This window comes from Leptonotus elevatus, chromosome 1 (genome assembly GCF_054856555.1).
Source record: "Leptonotus elevatus isolate MCC_2025b chromosome 1, RoL_Lele_1.0, whole genome shotgun sequence".
Classification (NCBI taxonomy): Eukaryota; Metazoa; Chordata; class Actinopteri; order Syngnathiformes; family Syngnathidae; genus Leptonotus; species Leptonotus elevatus.
In genome coordinates, this window is record NC_141239.1 from 50,295,647 (window position 1) to 50,318,250 (window position 22,604).

Below are 22,604 nucleotides of genomic sequence, written 5' to 3' on the forward strand. Positions count from 1 at the left end.
CTTATTAATATTGCATTTGTGAAATATGAGTTAAGCAGTACTAGTGGGGGCACATACACATTTTCGGGTTGATTTGTATATTTAAAATATTTTCCCTTTTTAGTGCATATGAGTATCAGCTCCAAATATCAATTGCCAGTCTCTCTGATTACTAATAATTGGTATCGGCTTAAACACAAAAAAACAGATCGGTCTATCTCCGAACGAAATTAAGCAAACTCATCACTCAGGTGCACAAAAAGAAACGAGGTGGTAAGTGTGAATGTAATGTGTGTTATATGAAAAAAGTAAATAGCATGCTAGCTTGTGTCCGTTCCACCAAGCATCAAAATAGTTGACTGCATTGTTAGCTAAGAGTTAAACACAGATGACCAATTGAGACATCACAATATGTGCTTTTTATTCATTTTTTTTTTTGCTTGTCTTTTATATATATATATATATATATATTACAAATTATTGAACAATCTAAAGTGTTGAAAATGGTTTGCTTTCTTTGATTCTGCAATGTTAATGGTTAAACAAACATGCCGTTTTTAGGGTCTCCTGAAAAGTGATGATTTTTGAGATACAGTTTTGTCCCGATATGTAATATGTAAAGTTTGATGTCAATGTTGGTGGCTAAGTTACTTATTATTAATTTCACATCATATATATTTAATAAAAGTTATCAAGATTTCAAACCTGTTCTTTTTTCCCCCTCCACCTCTCTCCACCTCCAACTCGTTTTTCATGTTTCTTGGGTAAATTTTGTTGCTCTGTACTTGTGCATGTGCAATGACAATAATCCTAACTCACAGTCAAACTAATTGAGGCAACACTGTAAACAACTAAGACAACAGGTTCGAAGAGGGTCTGAACCTAATGAGCCATGAACGGAACACACTCCCCCAAAAAATGACACTAAAGCGATGGGTAAACACTAACGTGGCACATCGTCTTATGTCACCACATGGTGACTCTTGTTAGAGTAAACCAACAATAGCTTCCGCCTGGGCTTTGCTGCCAGCGCAGTCAGCCGTGATTGAAATACAAACGGGTGCAAATGAAGCATGTAATCAGATTAAGGTTGAAACCCCAGGGGGGGTTGCTGTGCAGGCTGGGAATACAGGCAATGACGCCACAGGGAGCCATGAAAAGCGAGACCAAGTTAATGTGGATGGAGGATGGAATATACAAATATTAATACAATTTTATTTACAATGTTTCGAATAGTGTGAATAGCTGAAAAAAAAAACTTGGGGGGTGGACACACATTAAAGGGTCTTAAACTTAATCCGGTAAAGTACATTTTTAAGTTCAGCTGCATGGTATGTAAAGGGATACTTAATTGATAACTTCATTATTTTTCATGTAAAAAACAAATGTTGCTGTCGTCTGAAAATGACATCACAGGTGTTCAGGAAACAGGTGACAACCAATCACAGCTCACCTGTTTTCTGGGTTTGGTCACATTAACAAACTGAGCATGGGCACGCGTCATGTCACCTTCGGTCGAAAGCAAGTGGCAAAATGTGTTTTTAAAGGTATTAATTGTACAGGAAAAAATAAGTTATCATATTCATTATAAACACAGTTGTATCTTCGTTCTGCTGAAAATGTCTAAATGAACTTGATCCCTTGAACTTTGTTATCCAATACATTAAAAAAATATATATTTTAATCTAACTTTTAAGTACAAGGCTTTTAAATTAATTGAATCATCATTTAATCACAGTTTGATAATTTATATACTAATTAGTGCTATCAAAGTTAAATCATTAATTAATTAATTAATCGCACAAAAATGTTATCGCATTAATCATGTTTTAAAGCAGTTTCATCACACTATTAATTTGGGCCGAAGATGATCCTTTCGCTGACAGCGGATGATTACGTTAAAGGTAGCACAGGTTGCGTTTCAGCAATAAACATAGCTACATGCATTAAAGTAAAGCATTTAATAAATGTTTGTGTATGACATTCAGAATATTTGGTCATATCAAAATATTGAGGTAATTTGTTTCCCTCCATTTTAAATTACGAAAGTAATTAATTGATTAGAAGAAAGAAGAGGATGAGCGCATGCAGTGGATCAAAAAATGTGGAAGACATCCTAATAACATTAAATGTAGAAAGAATTAACGCGTAACAGGTGCTCTTCAAATTTGGTGGGCAACATTTTTTGATGAAAAGCCTTTTTAATTAAGCGATTAATCGCAATGAATCAAAATTCTATAATATGATTAATTCTAATTTCCTAGATTTAAGCAAAGCATTCAATTTCAGACTACGCACAATGTTGCAACTTTATTTAGAACTTTTATTCAATAAAACTATTCCAAATTGAATGTACTTAAATAAAACATTGGGTTGTACAAGCAAGTTGTGTTTTTTTTTGTGTCTTAAAGCATTAGGGAGGTAAGTGATAAAAGTAACTTCGACCCAGTTAAGTATTACATCTCATAAATAATGATAAGAAATGCTGCGGTAGACCGTTTGCTTACTGACCTGATGTCTCATCGTAGCTGCTGTAAGTCGCCGTAGGGGATGCAACTGGAATCTCTGTGGTGCAGACAGGAAGCGGGTCATTAATTGTCATCTCAAGAGAATTGTCAACATGTGTTTTTTTTTGTCCACCAGAGCACACTTTCTCCTGCCTTGGACCATATGTAACCTATTTGGGATCATACATGGAATACACCTGTGGGAATGAACGGGATGTTTTCTTAATGACATTGCCGAATCATCTGTCGGAAGATGAGTTTGCTTTAAGTGCTGTGATTGTGGTACGTTGACGGTGCTGAGAGCCAAACTGAAGCTGAACGTGCTATGGGAGAAGCAAATATGTTCTCTTTTTGCACTTCATGATGAGGATAAAAAAAAACACATTTCAGCAGTTACAGACATGACATCTTTTAATACCAGTCACATGCTCTTTGATCAAAACAGCTACCAGTGATCTCTATCTCAGTGTGAGGCTGGTGTATATTACTGAAGGCTTGGCGTCTGCAGCCAATAAATATACAGTATCAGCCATCATTTCAGAGCTAAATATCTATCCAGAATAATGGAACAGGATATAAGAATAACAAGATGTGACTGCAAGGCTAACAAGCATTCACAAGCATAAGCATTTCAAGTCGTCTTCAAAGATAGATTGAGCATACAGTGGTTTCAAATTCAAAGCCGTTTGGATTTGTAAACCTATTGTAAGAATAACAACTCCCAGCAAATGGTCATGCTTTTGTTCAGATGAAAAATATTTACAATTGGTTAAAGCACTGTGGTTTATTTACTATATAACATTTATTTATGAAAACCAGATGTCTACTTGAGGGTGATAAAATCCTCAATGTGGATCATTTATTTACAATAACACCATTGTAACACATTGTATGGTGGTGCCTTGAGATATGAGTTTAAGTTGTTCCATGTCCATGCTTGTAACTCAAAACATTTCTTTCTTGATCGAAATGGAGGGAAATGCCTTTAATCTATTCATTAAGCCCCCCCCCAAAAAAAAAAAAAAAAAAAACAAAGTATTTGAAAACATAGAGTAGTAACATAATTGTGCAAGTTTGCCCATCATCATTTAATGCAGCAATTCAATACATTTTGCTGCTCTTTCTGGAGTTCCCATCTTGGCCACCAGTGGGCAGTATATTGCAGTCATGCAGACAAACGAGGAGAATAGTACTGCATCAACCACTGCTGTGATGCATTTATGCAAATATGAGTTCATTAAAGGGTTCATAAACAGCTACTATCTATGTTAAACGCAAGTGTTTTTCATTTTTAAAAGGAACCCTGACTGTCATGACAAGTTTGCTCTATATTATTTATTTGGTTGTTACTAACATAACTATTCCCAAAATCATTTCCATTTCAATACATTTTGTTGAAACTTTATTTGGACGTAAGCCTCCATTGTTATTTACGTCGCAACGCATTCAGTGCGTAGTGACATAGAATGGCGGCTCGCTCTCTGCCAAGCAATGTGAAACGCCTATCAAGAAAGCAAGGTAAGCCTCCGTTGCGTTCCTAAAGGGACGATCAAAACTCTTGAATGCGTCTGGTGAATGACGAGAGCACGGCGTGGGGGAGGGTGACTCTCCCGATCGCATGTTTCTTTAGGAACGCTACGAGGCTTAACTTGCTTTCTTGATAGGCGTTTCACATTGCTTGGCAAAGAGCCTGCCGTCATATTATTTTATTTTATTTAGTTTCTTCAGTGTTCCTGCAAACTCCGCACAGGAGGGTCTGAGCTGAGATCCAAACCCATTTTTGCCAACCACAAAGTTCTGCTTCTCATTATTAATCATGAAAGTTAATCACATGGCATGAATAAGGTTGGCACCTATCAAATTAATCCCAACGGAACATCTGTCAATAATAATAAAGACTTGGCGTCAGAGAAAAATACATTATTATATTTAGTCCTAAGTGGTACTGGACTTTTTGAGCCCCAAATTGGATAATAACGTCATTAATCAAATTATTTAAGTCAGGGATCCCCAACCACAGGCCTACATAGCAGTAACAGACCACACTGAAAGTTATTATATATATATATATATATATTTGAATCTGCAGACTATTAATACTGTGCCTCATTCCTGCACGTTTCATACACCTGTGAGCTCACAAAATAACAAAATGACTACAAAAAAAAAACTTCAAAAAAAGGTAGGGGAAAGCTGACTCAGGGTGATTGGACGTTCTCTTTTAGTCTGACTGTTAAAAATAAATAAATAAATAATAATAATTATATGTTATATGACATCATTCTACATGTATACGTTCATTGTGACATGTCTTTCTGTATGTCTAACTGTACTGTGCAAATGATTTGTTACTGTACTTCAGATTTTCCAGGAATCTCTACTTGAGTAAGTATTTTTCTGCAGTTCTGTAAAACTACTTCAATACGGCGTGTGGGTACTTTGCCACCGCTGGCAATCTTTGGGTGGTCTTCACATCAATCATTTGAGCAGCTCCACTGATTTCTCACGAGGCCACAGATACTGGGACAGCACAAGTTGTCCAATAGTCCAACCTTGTGTTTCCATGTCTGTTCGTATGCAAGTTTACATTTCATTAAGAAATGATCTCTTTTTTTTAACTGTACTTTTTCTGTCAGTTGTGAGAAAGGCTTACTGATGCAGGGGGCGATGGGAGAGCGGCTCTGCTGGTACCCCTTGGCACATCGGTTGCAGGTAATTCCCGCAACCCCGTCCTTGCAAGGACATTGGCCTGTTGTCTGATTGCACGTCTTCCCTGCCGCTCCGACCGGATGGCAGTCACATGCTGGAGAGAGGAAATGACAGAGATGTGTCACCAAGGAAACTTGAAAACAAAAGTCATGATAGTAACTAGACTACACCATAGATCAGCTAACGGCAGGTCTAAGTTGTGGTGCAGGTGGTTCAACGCAATTTGGTGGATTTGATCAAAAGCGCAGGCAGACAGATTATGCTCTCTGCTTATATATGAGGTTTTTCAAATCAAATCAAATCCTCTTAATCATCGCAGAAATCAATTACTCAACCGTAATCTAAATGCTCAAACATAATGAGAAATCATTCCCTTTAGAGTTGACTTAGTTTTCTTTGAGTGACATCCCAGATGAGCAAATGGGCCTCGCACCAGCATAAATCCACATATTACACAGCTTCTTTCCACCCTTAATGAGGGGGAAGGGGGGAAAAAACTTGATTCCGATTAGCATTTCACACACTTAGCATTTCTTTCATCTTGTGTTTCAGTATCGAAACGTATGCAGGTATGAGTCTGTCTTGAAGCAGAACGGGCGCAAACGTTTGTGATCAGGCAGGCCGTGTGCTCTTCAAATTGAGTTTCCGATGCAAAACTTTTTGGCAACGATTTCCTCGCAAACATTGGCTGAATAATGTTTCCCGGTAACGCTTGAGTGGAACACACTTCAAAGTCTGCTTAAGCGGTTAGCTGGGAAAACTGCACGTTCAATGTGAGAAATTTGCTCTGTGAGTGTGCACTATTACAGTACCACAGTTGCCCTCTGGCAGGCTGTTTCAGAGGCGCAAAGTCAGAATATCTGACTGCTGCTTCTCCGTAAATTTTTGTTGGAGCTCTCGGAATTTAAAAGGCTGGTGCCAGAGGACCTCTGGGCCCATGAGGGTTGATATAATAAAAAGCATATTAGTCAAATATGATGGTCCAAGACCGTAAAGACATTTAAAAACAAGTAAACGGAGCATAAAATCGATCCTGAAGCACACAGAGAGCCAATACTAATAAATATTTGTTAAAACAACAGCACTGTGGCGAAGTGGGAAGCACATCTGCCTCCAGATTCTGAGTTTTGGAATTTGCTTTCAAACTCATGCTAGGTTAAGTGAGGACTCTAAATTGACGATGTGAGTGTGAATGTGAATGGTTGTTTGTTCTGCATGTGTCCTGCAATTAGCTGGCGACTAGCCTAGCATGTACGCCACCTCTCCTGCCTTAAGACAGCTGGAATTGGTTTCAGCTCACCAGTGACCCTAACAAGGAGAAACGAAATGGATGGATGTGTTTCTGAAATAGATTGTTGATTTGATGATTGGACAAATCAAACACAAAAGTTTGTAAAAATCACAATAACATTGATGCTGATAGTATTGAATTTTTATAGTAAATATTGAACAGGTAGAACATCACTATTGGTCAGGTACCAGGTAACAACCAATCATAGCGCAGCTTGAGAAAATAGATGAGCTGTGATCGGTCGTTGCCTGAGCCCTGAGCAACTGTGATGTCATCTTCAGTCGACAGCAAGTGACAAAATGGCCACCCTTTGCGATGGATAAAAACGGATGGATTTTGCTTCATAAATCATATTCAACAAGTGTAATATTAATCAGAATGTCATGTTTAGACAAGTGAGGTCTCATATAGCATATTATTGTCGAGAAATGTTTATGGTTGACTTCCACTTGAACTCATTGACTGCCATTGACGACTATAGACGTCAAAAATTCATGTGAACTATTTGTATTAGTTTCATTTCATTAACTTTTTTAATGAAAACCTAGATTTTTTTTATTGTACATTTATAACAGATATAAAATTATCATGCGATTAATTATGATTAAACGCCCCTTATTTGTAATTTGTTTTAATTAGGCCCATCAGGCGATTACATTTTTTAATTGTAATTAATCACATTACTTCACTTGTTAACTAATGATTAATCACAAATTTTATATCTGCTCTAAATTTACAATATTTTTTTTCTAGGTTATCATACTTTTGTTAGCAAAATTGGGAAAAAAATGTTAAACTAATAGAAATAGTTCAAATGAATTTTTGACGTCTATAGCCGTCAATGGCAGTGAATGAGTTACAGGCTTCAACCTCTAATATTTTTGAAAAAAAAAAAAAGCATCAAGTATATCTAATGCGATTCTCCAAGAGTCTTGTCTACTATGCGCTTGATGAGGGATGAAGTTGTTAATGTATATAAAGGATCTAAAATAAAACATGAACCATTTTATACAGCACAGTGGGTTGATTGGCTGAATTGGACAATAATTGGTTGTTTAACTGATGTTACGTTGGCCCATTTTTTGCCACCTGAGGAGGAAAGGCAAAAATCGGGCTGTTTGGCTTTGACCCCCAAGCAACCAGCTGGATGAAGGGGGCGCGGAAGTGAGCGAGTCTGGGTACTGATCCAGCTGTTTAGAAAGACTTTGCAAACATCAATGGATGTCGCTACATCATCAGGTTGAGCAAGAACCCCTCTTGCATTAACCCGAGGCCAGATCCAACACTCTCAGTCTAACTCCTCTGCAAATGTGTGAAAATGTTTAGACTGGCAGCCTGAAACAATGCTGCAAAGGACCATTTAAGTGTGGGTGATCTATCAAGCTTTTGTTCAACACAGCATTACCACATGCAGTAAACCGATCCCAGGACTGTGTTTATAAAAGAGCTTGGATTTAAGAGTTTTTTTTTTTATCCCGATCACAGAGGCCTTGGCTTTTGTTTCATTTCAGTCAGAATAAATCAATATGAGACCATGCAGAAGGACAGATCCATAGAAACATTAGCAACGACAGATTACAGAGCGTTGACATTGGCTAAATATGAATGAATTAAACATTTATGTAACCATGTCAATGTTATAATTAGAAAATATTTTTTAAATGTTCCGTTTTTCCTTTTCACTGAAATGCTTTGGTCAGCGCAAGATGCTCCCTTTTTGTCTCTCCTGTTGATAATCTTCTGCAGTTTGAGGTATGTGCTTGCACCTGTGTCAGTATGCAGTGTGTACTCATGCGTGTGCACGTGTTACATGCAGGTATGAATAGATTAGCGAGCTGGTTCCACAATCCGCTCACACCTCAGCTTCTGTTTGTTATCTTTGTCTTGTCAGTCATTCATTGGGGACCCCAAATAGCTTTGTGCTTGTACGGGTCACTTCACCAGTGCCGAGACAGGTGGCTCCTTTATTCCAAACTTTCCAAAGAATTCCTTTAATACCTCAAGCATGGCGGTATAGTATTGACTGGTAACAGTGTGTGAATAAAGGGATTATTTTACTGGAATTTTACTGGAATTTTTGAATGTCTAATATGCGATGACAACCTCAAAAGGCCCCTTTATGACAATGTTGACTTTTCAACACAGGATTCAACAAGGTTCTTCTTCATGTACTGAAAAAGGGCAAGTCCAACCAAACATATTCTTTACAATAATATGTTGTATGTTCCACCACTGGTCTAAACGTGGGATTCTGATTGATATTCTGTTTGTGGAATATGAATTATGCAGTCAAATTCATCTGTTTTTATCTATCTAATGGGACGGCCATTTTGCCACTTGCTGTCAACAAAAAATGACATCACAGTTGCCCAGGGTTCAGGTAACAACCAATCACGGCTCTGCTTCAGAAAACAGATGAGCTCTGATTGGTCATTGCCTGAGTCCTGAGCAACTGTGATGTCATCTTCATTCGATAGCAAGACGGCTGGATTTTGGAGGTGCTACAACCAAACCATCAATGGTGAAATTCACAACAGGTGTTTGATCAGTTAAAATTTCCAAGGGTATCCAGTAGTATGCCTTTCTGTAACTCTTCCAGTCTTTCTCGTTGTTGCAGTCTGCTGATGACAGTGCATGTGTGACATTCTGTTTCAAATGAGAATTTTGCAGTTGAGCTCCTTGTTAAAGTGGAAATCAACCTCCCCCCCAAAAAAAAACAATATTGACAACATGTTCTATGCATCCCCACTAGTGTAAATATTGTCAATATTATAAGTGGAATACGAGTTAAGTAGCAAAATCTGGTCGTTTTTTATCCATCTCAGAAGGCGGCCATTTTACCACTTGCTCTCGAGTGAAAATGACATCACAGCTTCAGAAAACAAGGTGAGCTCTGATTGGTCGTTGCCTGAGCCCTGAGCAACTGTGATGTCATCTTCAGTCGATAGCAAGATGGCCGCCCCCTGAGATGGATCAAAACGGCTGGATTTTGCTTCATAACTCTTATTCCGCGAATGTAATATTAATCAGAATGTCATGCTTAGACTAGTGAGGTCACATATAACATATTATTGTTTAAAGAAATGTTTAAGGTTGACTTCCACTTTAAAGAGCAATTTGTATTACGGTGTCTTTATTTATTTATACATTTACCTTTGCAAGCTCTCCGGTGTGAGATGGACTTGGTCATGTCCCGGTAGAAGCCTTCCTTGCAGTAGTGGCAATGTCGGCCGGCCGTGTTGTGACGACAGTTGAGACACACCCCTCCGCTCCTGCGCCCTGACAGCTTGTACAGCTCCATGTTGAATCGGCAGCGACGGGCGTGGAGGTTGCAGTGGCAGGCTGATCGGCGGGAGACGGGGAGACAAGCAATCAACACTCCGACAAGAAGCTTTATCTTGACTATTTGCAGTCTAGCTCGGCACCCTCAGGCGTTCATGAACACAAAAAGCAAGCTGGAAGAAGACGTCTGTTTGTTTTGGGAAAATGGGACTTTATTCTATCACAGTGAGGCGGAGGGCTGTTATTGACCCGGTTCAGATCACTTTGCCTCTGCCACCTGCTTGCGAATTTAACCTTTGAACCCTGGCAGGAAAAGGTTATTCCACTGTCACAAAGATCTGAGACCATTCTACAATTTTCTGTCATTTAAATTCACCTTAAAGCACTTCCAACATTATTAGATGATCTTGTTCAAAAAATATTGTCAGATTGTTATCAACTAGCTATTAAGTGAGTCATTATTTGACCGGTTTCTTTAATATTGCATCCCTAATTCATTATTCCACCGTCAACATCAAATCTGTGCGGTTTTCACATTTTGTCCTGATTTCCGGTGTTTACTGTTCATATGAGCAGAGCTCACGTTGCCTCGCATTTCAGTAATCTTCCCCATCCGCGTGCCTCACGTCTTTTAATGTTATTGCATGGAGATGCTGTCTGCTGATAACTCCGTCACATATGCTCCAATATCATCAGGGCCCTGAATCACATACAAACGGACTCACACCTGCCAGAAGGGACTCAAGCCGGCAGGTGGCGGGGATTCATGCATACGCCCCTCTTTAAACATGGGGCCCATTACTAATGCACACACACTCACTCACACACTCACACAGAGGTGTTTGGCAGCTGTCACAAGCTTATCTCCGATGGTTCCCTCCCTGGGGCTGATTGAACACACAAGGTTTTTAAGAATTCTCACACACACACACACACACGTGCTCCCTCCTCCCATTCCCTCTTTGCTCTTTACCACGTTCTTATCCCAGATGTTATCTCCACTTAAAGGAAGTGTGTGAGGGAAATGGAAGTGTGGGGGGGGGGGGGGGGGACGTCTATTTTGCATGGAGAATAATCGGAATGCTCCTGGTTCACTACTGAAGAAAGAAAGTATTATATTTTAATCTAAATGAATATTCAGAGACGGCACATCATAGCAGACAAATACTATTTGAAAAATATTTACACACAAACAGAGTTTAATTGTGTTTTTTTTTTAAGGGAAGACTTTGCTACTCAAAAATTATTTTTTTTATTATGCGTGAGGGTGTCAGGCGATTAATAAATACTATCTTTACAGCTGTCCCCAGGCCCTTGTAGTGAGCACTGGACTATCTCACTCACACAGTCACCACAACAGTTGTCCAGCAGCGGCAATAACGTAAACGCCGATAAGCCCGATGCCACCTCAGAGCATGTGCCATCTAAACATAGATACAGTCAAACATCGTTTTTTGTTTGCACTACGATTTTTTTTTAGCAACATTTGTTCCGTGTCTGTTAAAAAAGAAAGAAATTTGTGTAAAGGTTAAACAAATGGCAGGACATATTCCACAATGCAAGCTTTTGTATGTATGCTCGACTGAACATTTTGGTCTTTAAATACATTTCAATTTAAATACATTTAATTGTGTTTTTGTTGAATGTGATGCTGCTCCGTGTGTGTCAAAGTAGCAGTTTGTTGAAGGTTTATACTTACCGTAACATCAACGCTAATTTTTTGTTAGCCTGTGTGTGGCATTTTGTATTTTATGTTAGCCTTAAGCTAGTAGATGTCAGTTGCTATTATATGACTTGGTTAACCTTTAGGTGTTCATTAAAGCAATTTACAATTTTCTTTTGCGTGTCAGTTTTACAGTAAACGTCAAGTAGGAGTGACAAAAAAAGCACATGAAGCAAGTTCTGCTTTTTCATTTCAAGCACTTTGAGAGCAAGCAGACTCGCACAGAAAGGCTGAGACAAAGACACGACAATACATGGAGTCATTTGATTATGATTACAATATGTTTTTCAAAAAAAGTGTTTTAATATGTAAAATAATGTATTTAATGCAATTCGGAGAAGCAAAACCTTTTTTTTTTTTTTTGTCTCTCGGCATTGCAGATTTTCACCTAGATGGGTCTGGAATGTATACCCCACAATTAAATGGAGTTTAATTTAAAGTGTAGTAGCTTAAAATTGCAACTTTCATCAGTTATGCATGTGATGATAAATGTGTACTACAGCACAAATGTGTTGTGGTTCTGCTTTGATTTGGTGTAAAGGGCCTGCTTGGAGCAATGCTATTCGATTCTATTTATGTTCAAGGGTCATCTATCAGGCTTAGTGAAGGAGCCACTCAGGGTGGGTGTGCATATTGGATGGAAATGACAAATCCCACATTTTGGTGGAGGCGTATCCCCCCCCCCCCCCCCCCCCCCCCAGAGACGAGAGAACAATGATGGGGAAAGATTTCGCCACATGATGATCTGTGATGTGTGCAGTGTGTTTGTACGAACATATTACTCTGAATGGAATTTTGTTTTTACTGGAACAATTATTCTTTCACCAAGCACAATAGGGTGAAGTCACTCTTAGTGTGGGTTTGATGAGATGCTTAAATCTGAGCTCCCGGCCGAGAAAGACTTTTCTGCCTTCTGAAGATTACAATGATGACAACACTGCATAATTCAGAGACAAACACATTGATTGGTTCATACATTATAAGGACCCATTTAATGTGCATCTCATGGGAAGGCTTGATTTGTCATGCATCTTAACTTCACCCTTTAGAGAAATTGGATCACATGAATTTTACCGTAAAAGAATTTCACTGACCATCTCATGGAGATTACACAATGCTTACATAACACGAGCCAGGTATATGTGGGTGGCGTTTTAAGTTTGTTCTCTCAAGAGTGAGATGAGTTCATTCTAATGCAGAAACAAGTAATGGTGCCATTACAAAAGGGTGGCGGATGGTTTTGCACATTTTTTCATTTGAGTGATGTATGCTGAAGTCATGTGATGCTTTATATGACGATCTGCAACGTTTTTAATTCAGTTTAATTTAATTTGCCATGATTAACTCATTCACTGCCATTGACGGCTAAAAACGTCAAAAAGACATTTGAACTATTTCTATTAGTTTAACATTTTTTTCTTTTTTGTTAACAAAAGTATGAAAAGCTAGATTTTTTGTTATTGTACATTTAGAACAGATATAAAATTTGTGATTAATCGTGAGTTAACTAGTAAAGTAATGCGATTAATTCCGATTAAAATTTTAATCACCTGACACCCCAAATGTTTAATAATCTTTTCTTCTTATTATTTTTTAATTCATTCGCTGCCATTGACGGCTATAAACGTCGAAAATTAATTTAACTAATTTCTAGTAGTTTAACATTTTTTCCACTTTTGTTAACAAGAGTATGAAAACCTAGAATTGTTTTTATTGTACATTTAGAACAGATATACAATTTGCGACTAATCGTGAGTTAACTAATGAAGTCATGCGATTAATTACAATTTTAAAAAATTATTGCCTGTCGCCCCTAATTTTTTATAATTTTTTTAAATGAATTTATGGCAGTGAATTAGTTAATGGTTACATGGATCAATTATGAACGTAGGACAAACTTGTCAGTCCTAGCATGGAACAGTATGTTATCATGTTTGTATGCTTTTTGTCATGTTTACGGTTGGGTTAGGGCACATCTCATTCAGGACAGGTAAGTCATTACTTGAAGTCACTCTCAAAATTATTTGTTAATTAGCAGGTAACGGTGATGTTATGATGCCGTCATTGCCATGGCATGACCTCAAAACTGCTACTCAGCATCTTATCACCCATGTAGTGCTCACAGTTCGTAGGCGGCATATTTGCATAAAGTCTAGGTTTTTCTGGGATATATTAGCAAACTATATCATCCTCAATTACTAAGAATAAATACAGTACATAATTTTCTTTGATTGAACTAATAATAAAATAAAATAAGCATGGGGTGTACACTAGCTTAATCATATGACACAAACACGTTCATTCAATTTATCTTTAATAAATAAAGTAATATATTTGAGACATGATCTTAACACTTTTCAGCATGGACTCCGGAGACATTTTGACTTGCTGCCACCATACGGCAGGTTTCTCCATAAGAATTTCAACCACGCATGTCTGCAGCTGCTTAGATATTGTGATGTAGGTGAGTGTGAGGACAACAACAAAGGAGCAACACGCTCTCCAAATGATGAATCATTTTACAAGAGATTGGAGTGATTTTGATGATTTCACTGCAGGCAAAAATGTAAACAGTGAAGGAAAAGAAAAAAAAATTGATTTCAATCTTGGTCAGAAATGTTGTAGGTTTACGCAATGAGGCCGTCGCCTTGGTATCTCGGAAACAAATAAAGCCAAAATGATGGTGCCAATCCAATCCGTTATAAGATCATCTTTGACCAAAATAAGAGAGAACTACATGAATGCATATCTTAATCAGAGCATATTGATTGTAGTCATTTCAAAGAAAGATTAAAGGATCGGGTCCAATAGGCAACTTATTGTGTAAGTACTCTTGTTGACAAACGGGAATGTGACCGATGACAATTGCACCAGTTTCCACTTTTCTGGACCTGGCCTTTGTTCCCTGGGAACAGAAAAGAATATTACCTCAAACTGTTGGATGCACGTCCAAAAGATATTTTATTGTACTATGATGCTAAATTAAGCAGGGGCATCCTTGAAAAAGACATTGCTTGGATGGCCACATGTGTTGCTCCAAAACATGAATGTAACGTTCAGCTTTATGGTGCATTCACTAGGCAAGATGCTGTTTGGGGGCCCCTAGTTTGCCAAACTACAATGAAGAGATTCTTAACCCTTTAGATGGTCTCTTAAGATAGCGCATTCAATTAGACTTTATGAACAAGACATACTGCAGTTAAAATGAAACATCTTAAGTTGACAGAGTGTTTAGACAAATGTTTAATTGAAATAAAACACAACAAAACAAACTCAATTTTAAAGTGCAACAAGGAAAACAAACTAACTTAAAATAGCATCTTAGGTTATCAAGCAAATAGACCAGGAGTGAATATTCCTACTTTTTTATTTACAGTAATATTGCAGTAGTACAGAATATTAAAACTAATTTGTTTTTATATTAAAAATTGTGATGTAAAGTGTCTTTTTTAAAGCTTGTACCCAATTACAAATTTGTCACTTTTAAGCATTTTCTACAATAATTTACATATTTTACTAGTTAAACCAGGGACTGGCCAAGGGAAGGTTAACATCTATAAATAATAAAATAAATGCCTGAGGCTAGCGAGCTGGCTAGCAAAACAAACAAACTTGCTAAAAATAAAATAAAATGGAGTTTCACCTCCAACTATCCATCACCAACAAGTGCCAACATTTTTTTTTCTTCAGTTTTCTTTTTCTTCCGTTTTTTCGCGCCGCTCAGTTAACTTCTTTTTGATGCCATTACGGTGTCAGCAATCCTCCACTTTCCCAGTCATTTTGATGCCACTGTCCCAGCTTGTTTTGTTTTTTTTATGCGTTGCAGGTATCAAATTCAAATGAGAGAATATTTGCGAAAAAACAAGGTTCATCAGTTTGAACATTATCTTACACATCATTCCAACTTCATAGGATTTGGGGTTTGTACTGCTAATTGTACATTGACAATTGTTGACCCTGGCCATTTCCCGAGCATATCAGGGAGGCAAAATCCCTCTTAAGATCCCTCAACACAAGCTAATCATTCAGACACATGACATTTGACATGACTGATTATGGATATGTGTTTAAAAGGGCCTATTACAGTACAGTTCCTGATGACTGTCCGATCAATAACCCCATCCAGATATTGAGAAATCTGATTTAGCTTACCGCCCACATCACAACTGGCACAAAGGGCAAAGGTCAACCTGGAGGTTGAAGAGCGTCTGTTTGTCTCTTTAAAGCTACTGAACGTAGAATATTCCATTTCGAATCACTACTGCCACCTGCTGGCGAAAAATTAAACTGCACATACCGTTCTTCACATACACACCACGCACATTACGTCACATCCGCAGACAGGGCGCGGGAAATTCTAACCCGAATCCAGTCAGAAAACTATTGGCCAGAGGCTTGCAGGAATACCCATTGTGAACAGCTAAGGTGTTAATCTACTATATAGAAGGCATTTCACTCATAAATGGTCAAATAAAAAGCGTATTGTAAAGTTATTATTGGGAAAAAAGTTCCATATTGCAACTTTAAGGAAAGATACTAATCTAGTCTAATGATGTCACCATTGCCAATTGTACAGCAACACCGCTCTTCCCTGTGGGGAGTAGTCGTGTGTGCTTTGCTACCACAAGAGCACACAGAGAAATGTAATGAGCCATCACTCAGCTCACCTTTCACCTCTGAGAAGCTGCATGTGTGTGGGTGTGGGTGCGTGTGTGTGTGTTGTTTGTTTTGTTTTTCCCTGGGACCAGATGATGAAAAGATATAAGGTCAGATAATAAATTGAGTTTTCCTTATTGACGAAAGGCTATCTGAAAGCCATCTCAACTTTGGCCAGATTGTTTGCTTGGAGAAATCTGCTGCCCACTGTCAGTGTCTATTTGAGCTTTTTAGAAGATGAGGCTTCATAAAAAAAATTGAAAAAAAAGCCATTTAAAAAAATAATCTGATATTGTGTTGTATCACTCACATAGAAAAACAAAATATCCTGTAGCTTTGCTTGACTTCTCACCTCCAATGGTAGTAACAAGTCATGCTTGAAAACACCCTTTGAGATGGTCAGCTTCAGGCCACCAACTCAAGCCTGGTCGTTGAATGCTGGCAAACTGAAAGCTTTCCATTGACTGGCGATGTCACGGGAGGCGTTCCCCGTCTTTCCAGGCAAAGCTCTGTGATCTCTGGTGGAGATCAATTAGCAGAGCAATCAAGCAGCCTTGTGCTTTTGTGCACTTGTAAACGGCCCCGTTGCCGGGCGAACGTGGAATGCACTGCCTCGACATAAACAGCTAGTGGATGTTATTTGGCCACATAAAATGACACGAGTGCTCACAATGCATCATTAGGCAATGCCATTTAAGTTCAGCTGATGGTAATGTTTGTGGGGCATGGCAACGACCTGCTTGTGGCCAGACGGTGAAACAAACAGCTGACTTCATTATTTGGAAAGATTCATCTATGAAATGTGACTAGCGCTCTATGTGTGACTACGTGCCTCCACCATTGGTTTTGGAGTGTATTCTAATATTTTGTTCATATAAATGTAAGTTTTTGAAGAAGGTGTCCGCTGTCCTATATACAGTCCAGTATTTATGAATGAGCTAGCCTTGCTCCCGTGTTGTTTAGATGTAGAAACATACTGACAGGAATGCTCTCTTTTCCTTCCTCAGTGTTGTTTTCTTTCATGTATGGCAAAGGTGATGAAAAGTCTGATCCATATTGTGCACTATTGCTGGGTTGTTATGGCCAAATTGCCCATTTCTCGTCTCTTTATTATTTTTCTTTTATTTCCAATTAAAACAATTGAACAGGATTTCAATCTGTTGCAGTGCACATACAGAGAGCATATTGACGGATATTTTTAAAACAGCATAAAGCGATTTGAACTAATAAAGGTAGGCTAATTCTTAAATGTGTTAATATCTTGGCAGTGTATTGGTACTTGCTGCTGCCTTTCGTGCAAACAAAGCAGGTTTGATTCCTGACCTGTGTCCAAATACCCAACCGTGTCCCATCTCAAGACTGGGTAAAAAATGTGTGAGTTGCATCAGTTAGGGCAGGGGTGCTCAAGTTCGGTCCTCGAGAGCCCCTATCCAGCCTGTTTTCCATGTTTCTCTCCACTAACACACCTGATTCATGATCAGGATCGTTATCAGGCTTCTGCAAAGCTTGCTGATTAGCTGATCATTAGATTCAGCTGTGCTGCAGGAGGGAAAACAGGCTAGGTAGGCACTCTCGAGGACTGAACTTGAGCACACCTGAGTTAGGGTATCTGGCATATAAAAAAGCCAAGCAAATCACACTTGCTCCAAAGCCAAGAGTTATACAAAAAATGTTTTAATATATATATATTTTTAAGTGCCATTTAAGTAGTGTTACTGATTGTTACAGCTGTATACATCTGATGACATTGTTCAAAAAATGCAAACGGGGGGAATTATACGTGCACTAATGTCCATAGTCGACAGAATTGATAGTCTTAGTACGACTCCTGACATGACGCATATCCAATAGATCTTCTGATTCCAATTTTACAATGCACCCTTCGCTACCTGCGTGCACACACAATGATTCTCCACGTTAAAGTGCGCGCACACACTGAGGTGGATATATTAATCAGATCACAAGTGTAAGCATACTCAAGCTTATTTTTTTGGTATGTACTGCATGAAGCATGAAGGGTGCACCTACGCCTACATTCGGCTTCTATTCACCTTTTTTTTTTCATGGTTATCGTTTTATTTTCCAAGGCTTCCTATTAATTATGCAGTGTAGTTTGAGACAGAATGAATTGTTGCCTGGAGGTTGTCTCACCATCACTTTTTATTGATGCACCTGTGCGATCGACATGCCCAATGCAGCAATGTCAGGTCTCTGTCCTATGTTTATTTCATGAATTAAATCAAGTTTCTTTTCAACATAATTCTGCTTTCATCCACATCATTTTTACTTGTTTCTGGACATTTTGGGATCATTATTGGTATTTTTCGATTCCACTTGTTGGGAAGAACATGCTGATGTGGATATGTAGCCGTGGCTCAGGGTGTAGAGACGGTCGTTCAGTAACCAGAAGGTCGGCTGTTTGATCCCCGCTCTCTTCAAGTCATGTGTTGTTGTGTCCTTGGGCAAGGCAATTCACTTGGTGGTGGTTGGAGGGGCCGTAGGTGCACACTGGCAGCCACGCTTCCGTCAGCCTGCCCCAGGCCAGCTGAGGCTACTTAAGTAGCTTACCGCCACCACAGTGGGAATGTGTGAGTGCATGAATAATGCATCCATTCCATTGTAAAGCGTCTTTGAGTGTCTAGAAAAGCGCTATATAAATCTGATGCATTATTTTTATTATTAAGACAATCAGACTGTTTAAGCTCTCGCAGGCTACATTTTGGCAGTTTGACGTTCGCTAAATTGTCCTTCAGTGTGAATGTTTCTTTTTTTTGTCCAAGTTCTCTGTGCATTGTCCTTTTTGGTTTCTTGTCTAACAGGTTTTTTTTTAAGCTTACAACTGCTAACCTGAGGAGTTTTCCATCTCGGCGGTTTGTTTTGGCTGTATATCTGACCTGAGTGCAGTGTTAAGGTGCGAGGGGTCGTCTCTAAGGACTAAACCTGCCCCAAGCATCTGTGAGACTTTTCTGCTCAATGTTCGGCGCAGGTCCAAATGTTTCCCACTGAGCAGGGAGGTTATTATAACACTCCGGCACGCGCTGCGCTCCCCTGTGTAGAAGAAAAGGGGAGAAGGAGGTAGGAAGCCACTGGGCTGTAAATCATAACGCTGCGATGAAAATCCACATTGTGGCGGCATGTTTATTATGCTTTTCTGCTCTTTGCTCCATGGATCTATTTCAAACAAGCCAGATCCCTATGTCAAAAATGTCTCCTCTATGTGCATTAACCCCATACGCCGAGTTTTAGAGTTTCTTTTCCATTTTATATTCACTCGGAGGCCAATGGAGAGAGACAGTGAACACCGAGGACAGAAAGATTAATCGAGGGTGATTAGATACATACAAAGATGTGATCTGGGACTATGGTATGTTGACTTTCTCTGAGCTCACACATTGTAGCACAAAAAAAAAAACTGAGGGAGTTGAAATGTGACTTAAAAGAGGATGACAGACTGAACACGACGGCCACATGGTCTCCAGATAGGAAGGAAAAAGTTAATGGTGGCCGATTGTTTTTCTGGAAACACTGAGTTGACATCCCGATGGTAGTCAATTCTCTTTGCTCCCAAAGTTTGTGCTGGTTGCTAGGTGGCCTCCAGGACGTTGCTACAAGCTGAAGAGGAAAAGGCTTGGTTCTTCCTGAATCACAGCAGCTTCTGGCAACCTTTGCAGTGACCCGTCAACATTATTAAAGAGGAAATAAAAGGCTACCTAGCCCATTGAGGTCGTTTACAGCATGAGGCCTCCCTGAGCATCACTACACGTATTTTCCACATAAGGTTTTGTTAGGGGAGCGTTCCAAAATTGAAACAGTAAGTAAATATCCTCTGATGATGTCATCACAATAAGAAAAACAGATGTATTTACTCATAAAGTATAATCTAAAAATGAAGAAAGTTGTAATTGTGGAAATTAGATGAGCGAGTTAAGCCTACGCTAAGTGTGTGCCTGGTCCTAAATTGAGCTTAATTTGGTTCCGTTCCATTACATGTCTGTAGCAGTTTCCAAAATGATAACTGAAACATTCCTGGATCTGCAACAAAAGCTTTTCCAGCATTGTTTTTGGAAATTAGTTGTGTAATTTTTTTTTTAACCCCACTAAGACATACACATCCAAAAACCAATCCATTTGAACACAAACATTATCTCCATTCATTACCTCCACCAAGTGCAAAAGTACGGAAGCGTATTGCATACACTTGAAAAAAAAAAGTCCTGTTTTTCTGAGAATTTTTGGGGGGAGCTTTCTTTTGTTTTTCTGAATATTTTTTCCTGTTTTTCTAAGTAATTTTTCCCTGTTTTATAAAATAATTTTTTTCAGTTTTTCTGAATATTTTTTTCCAGTTTTTATGAATATTAAAAAAAAAAAGGGTTTTCACTCAGAGAAAAAAAAACACATATATAGTATACACATTCATTCCTTTATTGAGAGCCAATAAGTAAACATGACCATCTTATTGCATATGGAGCTATGCGGGAAAGTGTCTTGTCACTTTGAGTTCAGAGGTATAAAAAAAAAAAAAAAAAAACTCCAAAAAACAGAACACCAGCTCTGTTTTTCGGAACAAAAATTATTATTATTTTTTCTGAATATTTTTTTGACAGAAAAAAAAAATCTGAAAAATTTGAAAATAAAATAAAAAATACAAAAAAAAACAAAGCTCCCCCCAAAAAACAGGAGTTTTTTTTTTCTCAAGTGAATGCAATACGCTTCTGTATAAATGTACTAAATGAACACTTATTTTTTTGAATGTCATTGGTTTGTCAGTTAGCAGGATCACACAACAACCAATTTCCACAAAAGTTTGTGGAAGTGAGGAGCATGTGCCAAAGATGAGCAAATTACATTTTGATGACTGTGAGACTAAAGTTTAGTTTTTTTTCTCACGCTTTGAATCACTGTTCACCCTTGCCATATAATGGGAGTCCTTTCCGGGGCTGCCATAATAGAGAGAAAAGTTCTGACTGCAATGGCTCACTAAGGGGCCTAAAATTATTATTTTCAATTTGCTGCTCTAAAGTAGTGGGAAAGAAAGTAATATTTTCCAACCAAATCCTTTATGGTTTGGTTTTGCCATTGACTGCTGGACAGACAACAAAAAATGTACTAGTGTTTTTTTTTTCTTACTATTGTTTGTCAATGTGTAACGACCGCTGCCCACAACCCAAAGTCAGAAATGGTAAGTCTTGCCATGTTATGCATCCGCACCTTGCATGAAGCAGAAAATGTTCTGCTAATAATTTGCTTTCCAAGCAGTTCAACCTTGGCGAGTTCTGCGCTGATTGTTACTTTGCTACTGATTCTACTTATGTTAAGTATTAAAAATTCTCCCAGCGTCGCGGTCACGTCTTCATCCATTAGTGTCCTCAGCATGATGGGTGGCTGATATTGTGTTAATTTTTTTCAGATGTAATCCTGACACTCCACAATATAAAAACCTTGTAAAACAGAGCCCAGACACTCCATGTATTGTCTCGGTGCTCCGTCTGAGGTCATTATTTTTCCCAGTGGTGGGCTGAAGTGGGAACCAGACACCCTGCGTTATCTCCAACTCTCTATCATGAGAAATTGGGCCTCGATGTCTGTGTAAATAAGTGCAAACGCAACCAAAAGGTTCTATGGGGTTTACGTCAGCAGTTAAGGTTTTCCTGAAAGAGGAAACTGTCTCAGATAGAGACACTTCTGTTGTCTGCTGCTGTGAGAGTGAAGCTGGGCCGATCTACTGTTAAACACTGGATGTGATCACTGATGAGACTGTAATGCCACACTCATGAGGAGAAGAACGGCCATCGCAACGAAGGTTGATCAAATTGGGTAAGGCGTCACTGAATCCCACAATGGCGCAAACGCCCTCTTCTATATTAGAGCAAAATGCAAAAAGAAGGAAAACTCCAGCCATGTGCACAGTTAGACTTGTAGACTGTACTTTGAGCTCTCCAACCTGGTCTCATCAGCGTTGCCCTAGTTATGTTCTTTTCATCTGTTTGTCATTCATCTGTGTATTTATTTCCTTCTGTCTCGTCATTCAATTTCTGCTCATTGTTGAATGTAGTGTCATGTTGATTGTCGCATGTGTGGTGAGTCTGTTATCAGTTTTCCTCAGTTTAGCTCCTAGTTTCTGGGACTGTTTTGCACTTTGCCTTTTATTTTATTTTTTTATTTTTTTATCATTTATATTACTTATTTAACCGATAAGTCACATTCTCAACAAATTTAAATATACACAGAATAGCAGTGGTGTTAAAACTACGGCACAAGGGCCATTTGCGGCCCGCCATCCATTTGTCTGCGGCCCGTGGCAAATATTAAAAATGACATTTTGACATGGCCCATAAGGCTAGAAGGGACGGTATCACTAAATAGGGGCCACTATTACTAATAAATCAGTTAATATACTGTATAGCTTTTTTTTAAATATGCCAACTATTTATGACTAAAATAATATGACAGTTTTCCT

General features: G+C 38.6%; 1 protein-coding gene across 1 annotated transcript in view; it reads right to left on the reverse strand.

Moving 5' to 3' along the window:
- The window catches only part of ntn1b (netrin 1b), a 52,942-nt gene that overhangs the window by 13,760 nt on the left and 16,578 nt on the right, over nucleotides 1-22,604 (reverse strand). Inside the window, exons 3-5 of the mRNA XM_086067469.1 lie at nucleotides 9,640-9,828; nucleotides 5,140-5,289; nucleotides 2,491-2,544 (exon numbers count right to left, since the gene is read on the reverse strand). Of these exons, the coding sequence (XP_085923595.1) occupies nucleotides 2,491-2,544; nucleotides 5,140-5,289; nucleotides 9,640-9,828 (393 nt within the window). The remainder of the gene's footprint in view (nucleotides 1-2,490; nucleotides 2,545-5,139; nucleotides 5,290-9,639; nucleotides 9,829-22,604) is intronic.